General features: G+C 36.6%; 2 protein-coding genes across 2 annotated transcripts; both read right to left on the bottom strand.

Moving 5' to 3' along the window:
* Nucleotides 1-1,130: 1,130 nt before the first annotated feature.
* Nucleotides 1,131-4,285, bottom strand: LOC18442838 (uncharacterized). The gene has a single exon (XM_006853048.4). It carries the CDS (start codon nt 3,840-3,842, stop codon nt 1,551-1,553), a length of 2,292 nt encoding a protein of 763 aa, XP_006853110.4. The 5' UTR covers nt 3,843-4,285; the 3' UTR covers nt 1,131-1,550.
* A 4,743-nt stretch (nt 4,286-9,028) lies between these two features.
* Nucleotides 9,029-18,219, bottom strand: LOC18442837 (elongation factor 1-beta). Its single transcript, XM_006853047.4, has 6 exons — nt 18,056-18,219; nt 17,811-17,927; nt 11,414-11,492; nt 11,144-11,264; nt 10,786-10,899; nt 9,029-9,656 (listed from the first exon to the last, which is right to left on the bottom strand). The coding sequence occupies exons 1-6, from the start codon at nt 18,139-18,141 to the stop codon at nt 9,493-9,495; spliced, it is 681 nt and encodes a 226-aa protein (XP_006853109.1). The 5' UTR covers nt 18,142-18,219; the 3' UTR covers nt 9,029-9,492.
* Between the last annotated feature and the right edge of the window lie 235 nt (nt 18,220-18,454).

An 18,454-nucleotide genomic window follows, 5' to 3' on the forward strand; every position in this document is an offset into this window, starting at 1 on the left:
AAAAGCCCTTTTTTGTTGCATTTATATTAATATACAACCATTGCATGAAATCATTGCCCTTTTTTGTTTCTAGTTTTGAGGTTGAGTGAGGAGGTTACCCTAAAATTAGGGTCCTAAAATACAAAGACTTATGACCCAAACCTTTGTTGGAACAACCATGGCAACCTTCTTTCAGAATATCTAAGTGACTGTAAGGGCAATCAACCAAACAAAATAAATAGGAAAGCGTTGAGATTAGCCCACTAGTTCATATGAACATATGAGCTCAACGGTTTAGATTCAATCTGGCCCGATCTGACGGTCATGACCTCATTTCGTATTTTAATTTTAATTTTAATTTTTTTTTTACGAATCCAAAAAACTTGAAATTTTAGGCATGTGTTCTTCAAAAATAGGAAAATCTAATAAAAATCTCAAAAAAATAATTTGCAAGAAATAAATTTACCAAAATACCCCTGAAAGTTTTGGAGGTATTTTGATCAATTTATTTTTGCAATTTATTTTTTAAATATTTTTATTATGTGCGCCTTGATGAGAAGAATGGATGCATAAAATTTCAAATTATTTGGATTCGTAAAAAAAAAAAAAATTAAAATACGAAATAAAATTGTGACTGTCAGATCGTTCCAGATTCAATTTGAACCATTGAGTTCATATGTTTATATGAGCTAGTGAGCTAATCCCAATATTTTCCAAATAAATAATAAAAAAAGAGTAAAACACTAATTAAAATGGCAGCAGGTTTACACTACATGAAAGGTTCTAGTCTTCAAGAAGGAAGAAACCTCGTTCCTCGTGTCAATGTTGTTTTATACATTTGGCTGGGATAATAGATGATTTAGTAGCAACTTTCGCATGCCAACAGTAGTAGGACCTCATGTTTTAGTACTTGAATCTAAAATATGTTAGATCATCTCATTTATATCAAGACTCAATATTCTCAATCGAAACCATGTCCCGAGAGGTATAATTATACTAAAAGAATTGTGATCCAACAATCAAACATCTCTCTGTTATACAGAATTTTTTTTGTTGGAAAGAACTGTTCCAGAGTTGTTTATTTTCAATAATTTCTCAAATTATGAGACAACAATCAAGCAGTCAGCAAAAAGAACTTGGAGCAAAGGCAGTTTTCGTTGAATTTACCACAGGTAAAGAGTTTTTCTCCTGTTGCATTGATTTTGGAATGAGCATTGCACATTCATACAATCAATTGAACAGAAAAAGAAGCAATTTAGTTTCCTGATCCCTTATTGCAGGACGGCCAACAAGCGCAACAATGATACAAAAGTCACATCCCTATTTATCCTATCATTGCAGGGCGGGCACACACACCCTCTTTTCTCTTCTTAGAAGTGCAGATCTAGTATAACTGGTTATTATTTCTTCCAAAGGAGACTTCAGCATTCAAAACAAGACACCGAGACCCAAGGCTTTTGGCCAGACATGCGACACCCGATTTGTACAAGGAAAGTCCAGGGTTTGAACCCTTTAATGTGTCCCTCATGACATCCAAGCGAAACTGCCCAGAAGAGAATCTTAAGTATTGGCTATGCAGCTAAAGTATTCCCTTCAAACTTCATATTCAAGAGGACATTATAAGTGGCATCATCAGCTGTGAGGCCCTTGTCGATCATCTCATCATGCAAGCGAGATGCCTCTTCAAAATGCCCTTCCCTAAAGCATTCTGCGATCAAGGCACTGTACACAAAAGAATCAGGAGATAACCCCTTTGTATATATCTCATCCAAGCATTCTCTAGCATTCTCTATCTGAGCACCTTTGTAACGAAGACCATGCAAAAGAACCATGTAAGCGGTATCGTCAGGCATAATGCTCTCGGCTAGCATCTTTGAGTAAAGCTTTGAGGCCGAGAGAACATTTCCTTCTCTAAGTGACATGTCAATTAGGGTAGTGTAAGTGACCAAGTTACAAGGAACACCCTCCTCTTCCATCCTCCTATGCAACTTAAGAGCAGCATTCATATTACATTGATTTCGATGCCCCCCAATTAAGGTGTTGTATGTGACAGAGTCCGGAGCCAGACCAATTTCAAATAATTCATCGAAAAGCTTGACTGCAACATCGATATAGCCTCTCTTGCATAACCTATATATTAGGCGATTGTAAGGTACAATATCCACCCGAAGGCCTCTGCTTCTCATGTCATCCAGTAACTTCATAGCGAGCTCAAAACTATCTTTCTCAATACATCCAATTATTAAGGTGTTGTAGGTTATATCATCTGGTATTATACCTTCCTCTTGAGTCATTTGCTCATAGAGACTACGTGCCAAATCTATGTTCCCTACCCTGCAAAGCCCATGTAACAAACTATTGACAGAAACAACATCTGGTTTTATTCCTGAGCTGACCATCTTTCCCCACAGGCCACAAGCCTCTCTCACTCTCCCCTCTTTACATAACCAATGGATGACAGTTGCATAAGTGACAACATTCGCTTCTCTACGATCCACTACCTCTTTGAACAAGTTTAATGCCTCTCTCCACATCCCCTTCTTCAGATAGACATTTAAAATAGAAGTAAGGATTTTTATTCTAGGAAAGAATCCTCTCTCTCTCATTTGTAAAAGAACTTCACAAGCCTTATCGAAGCTTTCATTTTTATAACAACCCCTGATCAGATTTTCATAGGTTGAACCAGTAGGCTGAATTTTATCGAACAATTCAAATGCGCCATCCAGATTCCCGTCATTGCAATATCCATTAATAAGGTTCGAAGCAGCCACCACATTGAGAGAGAAGCCATTGCAAAGCATCTCATCCTTGAGCCTCAATGCCTCTTCTAAGTTCCCCTCTATCGAGCACGCACCAATTAGACATGTATAAGTAAACTCAGAAGGAACCAAACCCAAGCTTTTCATCTCTCTCAGTAATTCGCAAGCCTTTCTCGAATTGGGTTTCTTACACAAGGCCTGAATTACACTGGTATAAATCACAGCATCCAATTTGCAACCCTTAGCCTTCATTTCTCGAAAAAAATCCTCGGCTTCCTCTGGTTTCCCTCCTTTTGAGCATGCATGCACCATGGTAACGAGAATTTCAGAATCCAAATCTGCTCCTCTATCTACCATCTCTCTATACAAATTCCACGCCTCATCTACAAAATCCAGCCTAACCAACTTTCTCAAATGTAAGTTTATGCACTCAATACTAGGGAAAACACCATTGGAAACCAGTCTCTTATATGCTTCTACAGATTCAGGGACCGACCCATGTCTCGTGTACCCATTTAACACCAAATCAAATACTTGAGGGTGAGATTCACACCTTTTCGAGGTCTCCATGAGACAATCGATAAAGGCTGGAGCACCAGGAATCGACTTTTTAGAGAAAAAAAATTTAATCAATTTACGCACACTCGGTAAATTTTTGTTTCGAGCAAGAATGTGAAGAGTAATGCAGAGAGGTTCGAGGCCTCGAAGATAGCCTCGCTGAGCGTCCGCCCATCTGAAATACTTCAGAGAAGCTTTTGGGTGGGATTGGTTGTTCAAGAGAACTTCTACTACATGTTCTTGGGTCAAAACAGTCTTGGCGGGAGAAAATAAGATTTCTCTATCGATCTGTGAGGTTTTAGAGTGAGAAAGTGAGATATCCTCATCAATTTGTGCATTGGGTAATGGAGTTCTTTCAGGAGTTGTTTCTGGAGGCAATGGGGAAGCAGGGGGAGTTTCAGGGACTTGTGAAGAAGACCCATCTGGGATTTGGGATTGCGAAGAGAGAGCGCAAAAGATGAGTTTCTTTGTTGGGTTCCCATGGAGAGAGCAGGGAAATGGAGAATGAAGAGAGAGAGAGAGAGCCTCATTGTGTCGCAGGTTCATTTAACTTAGAGGGAGGAAGAGGAGTGGGTTGGGGTTTCTCTGTAATTTGTGTTCCTACCTTCCTGATTTTGACATTTGAGTGGCTAAGGCGATTGTGATTCTCAAAAGGGTACTGCAACTTATTTTGGAGAGAGACTTTATTCTGATGCGATAGAGAGAGAGAGAGAGAGAGAGGACAATGGAGGTTTTGCCATTGGGACTTGGGGTGGGTGGTGTTAAGACGCTTGTGATTGATGAGAGAGTGTGTGTTTTGGGGCAGTAAGGTTTCTGCTTCGTGCCGAAAACCGCAAGGAAAAATAGTGTTATTATGGAAATTATTGTTAATAAACCTTTATTTAAGTAAAATTAAAAGAAAAATCTTTAACTTTTCAATACCTCTCCTTCATCAATTTTCACAAATTTTAGTTTTTTTTAACCAAAATGACGTTCACGATGATCTTTTTACCATAATATATTTTAAGATTTATGGTAATTAAAACACCGTAAAAAATTCAAAGAGTATTATGGTAATAGTTTGAATTATTATTAGAGTAATGATCCTATGAGACCCTCCATACCCATATGTGTAGGACCTCAAAGATCACCATTAAATTTGGTACAGATCTATAAAAAAGTTATCACATGAGTGTGAGACTTGACTTTTCTAGATATCCATAGCAATTTAATGGTCGTCCTTTGGGGTCCTACACACATGGGTGTAGGAAGGTCTCACAACATCATTTCTCTTATTATTGTGGGGAAGTCTTTACGGTATTCTTATCATGGTAATACTTTCTCGGTCAATTTCAAACCCCTATTGGTTAAAAAGCTTCAAACCGAAACTAACATCAGGGTTCTCCTCTCCTCCCCGATAGTTTTCTTTGGAGCTGTATTTTTCAAAAAATCCATATTCCCATGGGAGCACGATGTGGATCTACTCCATTGCTCAAAAATACTTCTTTAAGAATGCTTTTGTTCTAAAATTTTGAGAACCATATAAAAACTTAGAGATTATATCTTAAAAATTTGTGATTTGAAAAATACAATTAGTATGAATTTTTGTCAGACCGTAATACTACTTTTAAAGTATTACGGTATTTTAATTACCGTAATACTCCTTAAACTTATTACGATATTTAAATTACCGTAATATTCTTTACGGTAAAAAGACTAACATGAATGTTATTTTGGTTAAAAAAAAACCGAAATTTGTGAAAAATGGTGTAGGTAAGGTTTTGAAAAATTGGGGTTTTCTTTTTTTTTCCAATTATAGTAAAACATAAGTAGATTAGCGATAATTTCTTGTTTTTGTACTATAGATACAAATATATATATATATATATATATATATATATATATATATTCTAAACTTCACAACCCTTCAAATTACAAATATTCAAGATAGAGAGAGTTGTGAATGGTGGATTTATTAATTTTGTCGTCTATTCTTTAAAAAAATTTACTTTTGTGAGGCAATTTTGTAAATATTACTACGAGACAAATGATACTTTTGTCATCTCCATAAGGGATAAAATTGAAATTTTAATTAAAAGACAGATACTTTACAACACTAACTTCCAAAATGTCATCCTTTGTATTTTGAGGGTTTGTTAACTATAGACAAACCCATAGTAGTGATACTGTAAGACCTCTCACACCCATGTATGTAAGACCCCAAAGGATCACCATCTACTCACATGGATGTAGGAGGGTCTCATAGAGTTATTACTTTTATATATATAGATCAAATTATGTACGAATACTTGGTCAATCATCAAATGGGCCAAACATTCACCCCAACAATCAAAACTTGAAAAGTCCTTTCTGATTGTATAGGCTTCAGAAACTGTTGTTGCTCCAATGGTTGTTGCTCTATAGGAACATCCACCTCTGCAAGTAGTGGGGTTTCTATGATAACTTCTCTCTCCATAGGCTTCAGAAACTGTTGTTGCTCCAATGGTTGTTGCTCTATAGGAACATCCACCTCTGCAAGTAGTGGGGTTTCTATGATAACTTCTCTCTCCATGCCTCTCTCTCTCTTGTTCTTATTCTATTATTGATTCTTCAATTGTAGCCATCATTAGAATGGTCCAAAGAGCGTCTGGGTTTCCTTAAATTGCAGTTGCAGAGAGAAAGAACAGTTGGTAGGAACTTGTGAGATTTGGTCAATGGAAACCCCCAAAAAAACCAGACAGTAATAATAAAAAAATTATCTATTCGAAGTTCTGATTTTTTACTAGATATAATATCTCTTCAAGTATTTATGGTTTATGTTGGGTTTGGTGAAGTCATCTTGCACACATAAACACATCTACACACACAGGGCATCACCAAGAGCTCAAAAGCTCCATACAGAGTGAGACATGTGGTCTTTGGCTCATTACCTTCGGCCATACGGATGTTGGTAGTACCGTGATCTTCAATCTCACTAAAGTGTCTACCTCTTATTGTTCGAAGCATATGATTCACACGGAGATAAGCAAATAGATAGAACGTATGCCAACATTCCAATAAATAAAAAAAAATGAAATATTCTATATAAAATCATGAACAAATCAAATCCTATTTTGGGTGGATATGGAATTTATAAACTGAAACCAATTTCATTTTTGCAATCTGGAAGGGTGGTGTAGGTAGTAGTTTGGTTTTCCAATCGTAAATGGCGAAAGTCAATTAGATATTGTAGTTTATTCTCAAAATTCCATACAAAACAATTAACATGAAAATCACAGGAGGGTTTTGGAGAAGCAAGGAAGATTTAAGCAAAATCTAAAGTTATGCAGCAGTATTGGAATCAAACTATGAAGAGACACTGCAGAGAAACGCGCATACATATCTGAAGCTTCAAGTACAAGCACATCAGGAAAAATATCTGTTTTAGGCATAATCAATAAATATTTTCCATGTTCCGAGGAGGAATATGTGGTGTCAAAAAAAAGATGGTTAAAACATAATGAACATCAAATGTTTAGAGCTCAGAAACGTTTTTTTAGAAAAAAAGCCCGAGCATAATTGGTTAGCGTTCGACAATTTGCAACACTACGTCCTAGGCTTAATTCCTATCAAAGGTAGGAGCCCTCTCCCCTCGGACTCACCCAAAAAAATAATGTTTAGGGCACCTAAGAACATAAGATTACCTGGTATCCTAACAGAATCATTGAATTATATTGGTGAATTAGGATAGCAATCCAGGACATGCATTTTCTTTCTCTTTGGTTTGCAAAAGTCAAGCCTCGAAGCCATAATAAATTCACAATCAGAAAATAAAACAGCAATGGAATATGGCTAAGAATTAATCACCAGAAAGTTAATAAGTAACTAGTTAACTGCAATCTATAGATGAGACTAGCTGTACGTGATATGTGGATTAACGCCAATGCAAAAGGATCCAATTAGTAGGGGCGGCAACGGACCAAACTCGACCCGTACTTGTAAGCTGTTGGAGATAAAATACTTCAAGCCCTAATCGTACGAGTGTATTAAAAATTGTATACAATAAGAACTCGTAGTTATCTTTACCTATTAAATGACAATTCAATCGGCTTGAAATTTAATAGCGAGTGATTGACCTTGTTGTCAATAATATGGATATATGATAGTCAAAAACAGGCTTCAAAAAAAAAAGAAAGAAGCTCACAATGACGGTGGCAATGAATACCCGACTAGACCTTGGACCCGACGGGTGCAGGTATGGGTCCAACTTTTAGACCGTTCGGATCGGGTTTGGATCCAAACCCTGAACCAAAATACTATTTGGGTCCAGGCCGTTGCCAACCCTACCAATTAACAATAAACTTCTACTCCATGTGTAAGCTCATAACCGAAACTATTGATAATTGCAACTGCAACACATGGTGATCACATGAAATCCAGCTGAATGTCAAGAGAACATTTTAATGAAGGTCTAGCAATAAAATACATTTGATGAAACCTAAGGTCTATGAATTTATAAATGCACGTGTCCAAGAGAACTCTATTGCAACAATGGAGGGATGATAGATTTGAAACTCAATTTGAATTTTAAATAAATGCCTACAAAATTTCTCTATAGATGAATAAAAACTAATTTGGGCTTTGGGGTCGAAAGATCCCCTCAACTTGGTTAGTCGTCACCTAACCACGATTTTCTGCTTTCTGTTTGTGCAAGAATGTACAGCCATTTTTCTTTGCAAGTATACTTGATTGTATATATGTTTACTAAAGAAATTGCAGAAAAATATGAAATAGAGGCAAATGTCTTCTAGCACCATGAGATATGTCTTTCTTTACTCAAGAAATAGCCGGTAAGTATAATAGCATATCTCAATCGACACAGGATCTATGAATCAAAAAGTGTGTTAACAAGTCAAATACATGTCTAAATACAATTGATAACTCCCCCCCTCTTTCAATTAATAGAAGAACCCTCAGAACTCAATTGATAAGGTTGCTTCTCTCTCTCTCGGTTTCGAGAGACACAAAAGTAGCATAGAAATCAGCAAAAACTTCATTTTTTCAATCCAAAACTATATAACTCAAGTAGCTATACAATAATCGGTTGTAGTGAATTTCAAGACATAATTTTTCTTATTTTTCTTTGAATTCTTGAATGGAGAACAACCACTTAAAAGTCAGGGACAAGCGCTTATTGCTATGAGTTTCCTGTTGTTTGTCAACACCACCTCAAATAGGATATGTTCTTGACCGCATCTGTCGCCAGAATAAGTGCTGGCATTGGATGGCTGGGATTCCACCGACATATAGTAAAGTCGATCGCTATAACTGTATATAAATCCATACAAATTTTAAAATTCTGTAAGGGGATGGCACATTAATCAGAACAGCTGCTACTTTCTTGTGGTAGACTGATGCTAGCAAAATGTAGTGATAGTCAACTACTAATATTGTATATAAAAGTTACAAACCCTAAATAGGGAAGTTTCATTCTTAGTCATGCCCATCTGGAGCCAAACAAAAACAAGGTTTAGGGCTCTTTTGGGTGACAACTCACTTGTGTTTAAGAAGGCTTGCCCAAATAGGGGTCCATCCAGCCATAAAAGGCCACCTACTTGGAAGTGAGAATGCTAGTTTAATTCATCTCACAAATCGACAGCTTTATATGGAGCACCGACATTCGCACACGTGCACACACACATACACACAAATGAAACCCTAAAACACAGTTCTGCCAATTAACAAGAAGAAACCAAAGGCACAAAGAATGGAAATTTTTGAATACTTAAAAACTCCCTAAATGTGGTAATGTATAAATCACGAAACTTACGTTAACAGAGGTTCCAATATTCCTGATGTGCGTAAAGTGCTCCTTTTAATCCATTCGGTCCAGCAAAAACAGCAGGTATTTGTTGATGGGCACAAATGTTCTCTTAATTTAGAACTGATTCAATAATTAACTCTGAACACGATAAAACTTTGGCTCAAGTACCCAACATAGCAATATACTCTAAAAAACCCTGGATCAGAGTAAAATGGAGGCTCAAAACTCAAAGATTAACAATTCTAATCTGACCGGAAATGTTTCGTTGTGGGCAAGGCATCATTCTGGCAGAACGAGAGTAAGTAGGCAATAAAATTATAGGCTTAAACACCCTTCCCCCTAAGATAAAAATTATAGCAGAGACCAAAGCACTAGGATTAAGGCAGGCTCTAAAAAGCACTCGAACTTGGGGTCTCATATCTTGTTGAAGGCCACAATGTCACAACTCTGAATGTATTCATTGGCCGGCTCAGCTGTGAGGTGCTCCTCAATCAGAGTATCGACAGAGACCAGATCATCCACGATGGACAACAAGATCTGGAGCTTCTTTATTCCATAACCAACAGGAACCAGTTTAGCTGCAAAACCAACACAGATTATGAAAATCCTTAGATTCTTCTAAAGGTGTTTTGGACAGCTTTTTTTCTTTTTGATAATAATTTCATAATAGTTTCTTAGGGTTGGGTACTTATAATGTAGGTCTAATCTCTAACACTTTGTTTTTATTTTTTTATTTTATTTGTTCTATTCATTGATTATTATTCATGGGTATTGTTCACATAAACTATTATCATTACCACTCATAGGTCACTGTTTACAGGGATATTTCCAAATTTTTACGATTGTTTACAAATATTTTAGTGTCTTAAATTGTTTACTTGATCTTCAGTTACTTTTAGAGTTTCATAGGATTTCATAGAAGGTGGGACATCACATAATGGAATGTTTATGTTATTGGATTGAATTTTATTTTTTATAAGAAAAAAGCTCTTCTCTTGGCTTAATTTACAACCACGCGTTTTCCGAAACCTCAGAACAAGTAAAAAATAAAAAATTATGGAGAAAAAGCATAGTTGTAACAAGCCATCAGAAGAAAAACTTTCTTTCCTAAAATTAATTTATTCCAATAATATAAACATCCATTAATGTGACGTCCCCCTTTTTATAAGCCTATGAAACCCTAAAATTAACTAACGATCTAAATGAACAATTTAAGAATCTAAGATATCCTTAAAGAATATTAAAATATCAGAAATATGCTGTGAACGGTACCATGGAAGTATATGTGAACAGTAAACATGAATAATAACCAATTAATAGTAAAAAAAGAAAAAACAAAAAAACAAAAACTAAGTGTTGGAAATTAACCCTAGATTATAATTTCTAAAAATTTATAACCATAATAAAAAAATAAAGCGTACTTCCACATCCATGAAATTGAAAAATTAAATTAAATTTTTTTAATCACCTAGCTCTCAGTGCCTAACCTTAGTGACTAGCAATGGATTTTGGAAAACCATAGTGCATTGAGGACATCACCATCCAAAGTAATGATGAATGGTGATCAACAGACCAACAATGTCTTTTTGTGGTATACTGGCAAGCATAACCATCCTTCGTTGGGCACGAGTATATTACAGTCAATCGAAATATAACATACTATCCATGATAAGAGAACATAAGCATAATGGGGTGAAGAAACCATACATGCCCCCCAAAAAAGACCTGGCATCTCGAGGTTGCGAACAGCCTCTTCAAGCTTCTTCATGTCGGTCTCATCATCCCAAGGTTTCACATCTAAGAGAATTGATGACTTCCCACCTGAAAAAGCAACAAAAAAGAAATTAACGCATTAGTATTGCAAAACTGTGAGGGAGAATTATCAAAAGATGGGTCATTTCTGTACCATGTCAAGTGACGTGTCTACAACTCCTATTTTTACAGAATTGTAAATTACAAAAAAATGTGACAGTTGGCAAAGGACAAAAATATAACAAGTTCATACTTCAAAATCTTACAAATCACACACACACACCACATCTAATGGAATAAATTGCAGTCTTACTCTCTTTCTTCTGGGAAGAAGATTTTGCAGCTGCCCGCTCTTCTTCAGCCTTCTTGTCCTCCTCGGTTTCATCACCAAAGAGATCCAAATCATCGTCATCATCAGCATCCTTTGGAGAGTCCTGAGAAACGAAATCGAGTAATCAATGACAACGTTTTCCTTTTTTGTGTGTTAAAATATCAGTGAAAACTGATAAAGCAAACAAAAACATCAACAATGCAAAGTCACTTAATATAGGCCACAAGCAAAACAAGAAAGAAACTTGCAGACCTTTGGGACATCCTGAGCAGCAGGAACATCTGTAGGGGCTGGGCCACTGATTCTCACACCCACACTTTCACCAGGAAAGCTGACAAAAATACATCGCGACATTACAAAGTGAAAATAGAACAGAACAATGGGGAGTTTCAGAGACCAAAGCTACTCCAATATAAAAAGGCCTAGGTGACAACTTTTACACTTAAAAACATGCAGAATGTTCCAAGGGCCATAAAATGTTTCTCAATTTGGTAAAAAAACATTAAAAAAGGGACAATAGTCACAATACCCTGGTGAAATTTTGAGACGCATTACTATGCGAAGTTGATGTATTTTGAGAGTGGTAAGTTGACACTTTCAATAAGTAGGATATGACACTACAACCCAAATACTACGTGAAACATGCAACCATTAATATGCACAAGAGCACCACAGAATTAGTTAATACGTGGGATGTTGTATAATGCAATCGAAATACTTACGGGATGCACTACTTATACAATGCAATGGGGATACCAAACATCAAGTTTCTCCTTTCTTAAATTAAAGAAAACAAAAATCTAATTTGGCAAAAGATAGAGGCCTGAGCAATTATTTCAGTCATGAACTGCTATGGCCAATCATCCCCAAACCCCTTACCCTGTATCTCACTGGATGACTGTTCTAGTAAATGATCTGAAAAAGGTCAGCTCCATTGGAATGCCATACTGAATATATGCATCTTATCCAAATTTGGATATGTACCACTACAACAGTAAAGTTTTAGTCCCCATTGGCACAGCCAAACATTCCATCAAGGGAGTTATCTATAAATGGAGGGGAGTTTTCTAACAATCAGTCAGAGTCCTTCAGCCATGGATGTAGAAGTGGACAAAAAACATTTTTCACGCTTAAACAGGTGCAGAAAAGAAGGCCTTGTTCCCAAAAGCTGATCTTACAAAGAGAAGCCTTATAGTGTAAAATAGGCCCCGTTTGGATGTCTTTTCTGTCAGCACCGTTTGGATGTATTTTCTGTCAGCAGGAATAAACTTCCCTTTGTGCTTGGAGTGGCAGACCGCTATCGTATGCACAACTTTTGGAATGGAACCCCGCCTAACATGTTTAACAAAAATTCCCAGATTTTAACAAGATGATACAAAAATTCACCAATTGCACCAACATTTTCTAGTGTTTTGTTTATTCTATTTCTAAATACCCCATTAATATCCACCAAATTGATTTAAGAAGCTAAATCCAAGAACTTGATTGCTTATGCTAGCAGAAACATTCCTTTTCGACGCATTATCAGTGTTGGAAACATTCCTTGTACAAGCAGAAATATTCCTTTTCGCTCTAGGTGATCCAAGCTTTTGAAAATCTCATGTGAATAATATATCCAAACTTAAAATCTCAAATCCACATTTTAAGTTTTTTTTTGTGAGAAACAAGATAATGATTGGAAGATTGAATATTGACCACAATTGCCAAGAATCACAGCTTCTCAAATTTGGTATAACCTAGGATGAAATCTTCGATCTCTCAAATCCATCTTTGCTCAAATAGGAGCTATCTAGTGGATGATCATTAAGATTAAGGGTCCAGTTAATATACTGATCTCATCTTTTAGGTCTATCATAGAGATACTTTTCATTTTTAATCAATGAAAATAATTAGTGTTCGCCAACTCTACCAAGTCAACACCGATGTTTTAAAAAACGGTCCGCCTAGCACCTAGGCGGCCTGAACCAAAAATCCACATGCCTAGACCCAGGACGCCCTACACGGGTGGATGTACCAGGGCGAGCACCCAGGCGGGCAACCAACGCCCAGTTCCGAGCGGGCGCTAAGAGCCGAAAAAAGGTCATTTTGACCCCCCCAAGGTTGTATAAAAACGTTATGGGGTTTATTTTTAACCCCAAAGTGCAAAAAAAAAAAAACCCTCAATCTCTATGCTAAACTTATTTCTGATAATCTAAAGTAATTTCTGATAATCGAAAGTATTTCTTGTGGATTGAAAAAGTTTTCTTTTTTCATTGAAATTATTTTTAGGGTGTTATTGATGGCATTTCAAGACTTTTGAGTTGATTAGTAGCTCGATTGAGGTAACCAACACCAAAGATCAAAGATTGGGCAGAAAAAGTCAGTTTGTAATCTTTATTTCAGTTTAATTTTTCCAATTTGAGATGTCTTTGTCAAGGTCTACTATGGGTGGAGATCCAGGTTGAAAATATTGTGTTAACCCGGATAAAAATAATAGGATTAAAATTATGTGCAATTTTTGTGGACATATTTCTAATGTCGGCATAAATAGATTTAAGAAACATTTTGCCAGTATTAGAGGTGATGTTGGCCCACGTAAGAAAGTCTCAAAGCTTGTAAAGAAAGAAATTTCTGAATACATTGAAGGTGAAAAGAGTAAAAGAATTTCAAAACAAAAGGATATAACAAAATTAAAGTCAGGGGTCCATGTTTTTAACAAGAATATTGACATTGATGAAAAGTAGAAAGAAGAGGTAGCAATGGTTGGTACTTAGAGCTCTAAGAGCAAGAGGGCTTTTGGGTCTAAGAAGCTTCGAATGAGAGGGCCTATAAATAGCTTTTTTACAACTAGCCCTGAGAAAAAAATTGAGAAAGGCAAGGAAGGAAAGGGGAAAAAACAAGTGACAATTGAAAATAGATTTAAGAAGAAAGATAAAGGTAGGGTGATTTGCCTACTATTAAATGAATTCTTTTTAAGGCTAAGGAGGTTACAAACTTCATATACAGTCTCATACTTACCCTTAGCATGATGCACAAGTTTACAAAGAAGAGAAAGCTAATGAGGCTTGAGGTCACTAGATTCTCCATTGCCTACCTTAGTCTACAGAGCATGCATAGGAGGAGGATCGCACTAAGGTCTATGTTTGCTTCAGAGGAGTGGAGTAGGTGTAAGTCTAGAGATGCCAAGCGAAAGAAGGCACGGGATATTGTCCCTTCAAAATATTTTTGCCATGGGGTGAAGCATGCGATATTAGTATTTCTTCCCTTGGTTAAGGTCTTGCTCTTGGTTGATGTTGATAGATTGTAGAGAATTTGGGAAATGCTGCAGCTAAGTACGACCCAATTTGGGAGATTATTGATGACAAATGGAATAGGCAGCTCCATAGACTATTGCATGCATTGGGGTACTACTTGAACCCCAAATTCTTTTATGCAAATGCGAATATTGAGTCAAAACGGATAATTATGGAAGGTTTTAATGAGTGCCTTGAGAAATTAGTTCCCGATCCACGTATCCAAGATAAGATATCAACTGAAGAGCTTATTTCGTACAATTGTCTTTGATGTCATTTGGGAAAGATATGGCATTAAGACAGAGAAACAAAGACGAACCAGGTAATATACTTTGTACTTTTGTTTTATAAATTATAATTTTCTTTCAAGTTTCAAGTTCCTAAGATTATGTGTGATAATGTTAAATACATAAATTAATTATAAAGGTTGCCTACATATTGTGGCCCAATGGTGGAGACAACATGGGAGTAGGGCTCCAAACCGCCAGAAGATGGCTATACGAATCTTGAGTTTGACAACTACCTATTCTGGTTGTGATCCCAATTAGAGTTTGTTTGAGATGGTATTTTACTATTTTATAATTTTATATGCTTTTCTTGTTTACAAGTACATTTTTCTAATACAAAATCATAGAAGGTAAGAAGATCATAGACTCATAGTAGTTACTTATGAATTTTTCCTTATAGGTGCATACAAAGAGAAGAATAGGCTTGAGCAAAAGAAGCTCAATGACTTGATTTTTGTTAGAGAGAAAAACAAGCCAAAGAAGGATCTCATCTCTTCGAAAGACATGGAGAATGCTTTAGATTGGCTAGTTGGTGCTGAGGAGGTCTTCCCTAGGGAGGGTTTGACAAGGGAAATGGTCAAGGAGGCTTCAGGGCAAGCTTTTGATCCTAGGAAGGCCACTCGACCAACGACTTCTGCTGGTACTTCACACTCACGGAGGGAGATCAGAGGAAGTGGAGGCAGATTCAAAAGAATCTTTGGAAGAAGAGGAATATGTTGAAGAGGGTGATGATTCTGATGATGACGGCCTCGCTTCTGATGCAGATGGAAGCAATGAAGATGATGATTCAAATTCTTGAAACCTTGGTCAACACAAATTCGCCCAAGTCTCTCGAGCTCAGTAGGGTGCCAAGCCCATACAAAACCACACCCTCCCCACTCCCACCCCCACCCCCACCCCCACCCCCACCCCCACCCCCACCCCCACCCCCACCCCCACCCCCACCCCCACCCCCCTCCCCCCAAAAGAAAACAACAAGGGCATACAAAAAAACAGCCATTGTGCACAAATTTTGCCCATACACTCATTTTTGCATAGCTATCCATTACCTAGATCAGATGTGAGCAAAAACATCAAATTTGACAGATATTTCAACCTAGGTTTTGCCCGATTTTGAAGTTGTGTTTTTTTTTGCAAGAGTTGGTCGAGCTCCGATGAAAATTATTCCCCAAAGCCTATTTTTTCTTGCGTTCTTTGTCCAATCATAGGCTTTTTTCTCAATAAAGAAAAAGCACTAAATAATAGGATTTGCAAGATTTTAATAAAGATTTAATATGCACCCGACATTTTCACAACTGTAATAGACTAAATCGTAACTTGAATATTCACCTGACATTTTAATAAAGATTTAATTTTTATATATTTTTATTTCTTCTATTTTTTTTCTGAATCTTCATAATTTTTTCCGAATCCACAAGATTTTTTTGAGGAACCAACTTGGACAGCAAGAGTAGCTTGTATCAGACAAGGGACGAGTTAGGCCACCAAGGTACTTTTTCCAACATTGCTAAATAGTAACTCCCAAGCAATTTTTGTGCAGTCACCATTTATAACTTGCTACCTTCATTCTCATCCAAATGATCCTAATCCACTTTTGCCACGAATCTAGCATTGAAGAAGTAAAAGGCACAACACAACTTTCCAAGAATGTACACCGTCCCCAAATCAGCAAATCAGAAATCCCTTACAAAACCTATATAACGATGAAAAATGATAAGCATCAAAGCTTTTCCACTAGTCTCTAGTCTTCATATCCACTAAGCAAGTTTCTGGTTTGCAACACTAGGATCTGCATTCACACTTCTTGGGTTAATAATGAAGCTCCCCACACAGCCTGAAATAAATGCCTGTCATCCACCCCCAAAAGCTAGAAAATCTCTTTGAATTTCTCCCAATGGTAAAATATCTCACAGAAAATTGAATATCACAGGATGCTATCATGGGACTGAGGAAAAATCAAAGAGATCTCATTTGATCCTTCGCAGAACCACACAAAACATAGTAGCATTTAAAAGATCGAGATGGAGTTTATAATGATTAAGCATAACTGAAACCCTTCACCGCTGTCCTTTTTTCTTTATTTTTTATTTTTTTGGGGGAAATCCTTCACCATTGTCAACTGGACACCATCAATAACTAAAATAACTTGCCACCATCGGTCAAGACCCTTCCAAAGCAATCCATCATCATAGTGTAGAAAGGAAAGAGGACCCCTTGCTTGTAACTCATCATACGTCTACGATATGATTCGCTCGCGGATACCATTGGTGAGAATACACAACCCTTTGAAATGCCATCATATTGCTCACCCCACCTCATTCTCAACAAATCATGCATCCATTTAAGATGAACACTCCCCAGGCCACTAATTTAACCATAAAGGTCATCATAAAATCATGATGAATAGAAAGGCAGTTAAGGGGTGATATTTTGATACCATGAAAGGCAATAGCCCTAAATTCTTGCAGTTTTTAGCACAAATGCTAGAGCATATGCAATGCCATACCAATAAAAAAAACACAAATTATGTAACATCATATCATATAACATAAAATTACGAATTTTCAAAAACATTTGAAACATTAAAAAGCAAAAACATATCCAGATGCATCAGTCACACTCAGGCCAACAGAAACCAATAAAGAACATTACTCATATCGTTCTCAATCGCATCATAGAGAATCCAACAACCCTATAAAAAAAATCATGAATTAAGTATGAAAAATATAACATGCAAGACCACAAAAATAACCAATGAATTCCCACAAATAAATGTTTAGCACCACACTAAGACCCCTAGATCATCAATTTACAGTAATAACCCACATATAGATCTTCCACAGTTTTCGTTCAAAGAAAAGTTAGATCATTCCTACAAAAATAAGGATATAAATTTTCCAATATAATATAAGGGAGAAAAAAATCAATTTTCAATTGAAATAAATCAGTATGCAACTAAAACCACATTCATTTTGTTAAGATGGATGAGCAATTGCCCCTAACAAAAGCAATTTATATTCAATTTGTTACCCGATACAATTCATAACTTCCATGACTAAAACAAAAAACAGTAAATTCTCAAACACTTACCAGTCACTTAAGACTCCAGAGATGTTTTTATACCAGAAAGCTGCATAAGGGAACTCATCACCGGGAGCACATGGAACTGCCGCATAAACCTTGATATCATCTTTACTCACTTGAGTTCTGAACAAATCAAAAGCACAGAAAGACCTCAAAATAATAAATAAACGCAATTAAACTGAAAAAAGAGAAACAGACTGAACAATACGGAAAGAATTCAAACAAAGACGAGACTTTTAGGAGAGAGATACCCTGTAATGAACACCTTTCCAGAGAGGAATTCATTTAGGCTCTTGAGGCCAGCCTCAGTATGAAGATCTGAAAATGATGGCGCCATTGAAGCTAAGTGAGAGAAAGCCCTTCGTCGTTTCTCTCTCTCTAGAAAAGATCCAAGGACGAATAACCAGTGGCGCTCAGAAAACCCTAAATAGACCTCTTTCTCTATTTATAGAAGGGGAACGTATGTACCAGGATTCGCATTATAATATTCAAAAAGGAAAACGTTTATATGGAGCCGAGGATCTAATCAATCAAATTAGATCCCACCTCAAAATTTTCACTACAAGAAGTTGTTTTGATGCTCAAATATCGTTGAATTGATCATCTCGACATTAAGATGCGTTGACATGAGAAAAAAAATAGATTTCAAG

Source organism: Amborella trichopoda, chromosome 1 (genome assembly GCF_054954075.1).
Source record: "Amborella trichopoda isolate Santa Cruz 75 chromosome 1, AtrichopodaSantaCruz75HAP2 v2.0, whole genome shotgun sequence".
Lineage (NCBI taxonomy): Eukaryota > Viridiplantae > Streptophyta > Magnoliopsida > Amborellales > Amborellaceae > Amborella > Amborella trichopoda.

Bases quoted from the DNA above. Each gene is read 5' to 3' on its own strand.
- LOC18442838 (XM_006853048.4), bottom strand. From the start codon at position 3,842: ATGAACCTGCGACACAATGAGGCTCTCTCTCTCTCTCTTCATTCTCCA.
- LOC18442837 (XM_006853047.4), bottom strand. From the start codon at position 18,141: ATGGCGCCATCATTTTCAGATCTTCATACTGAGGCTGGCCTCAAGAGC. The intron at 11,493-17,810 runs GTAAGTGTTTGA...TATTTTTGTCAG, and splicing joins TCTGGAGTCTTAAGTGACTG to CTTTCCTGGTGAAAGTGTGG. The intron at 11,265-11,413 runs GTCTGCAAGTTT...TTCGTTTCTCAG, and splicing joins CTGCTCAGGATGTCCCAAAG to GACTCTCCAAAGGATGCTGA.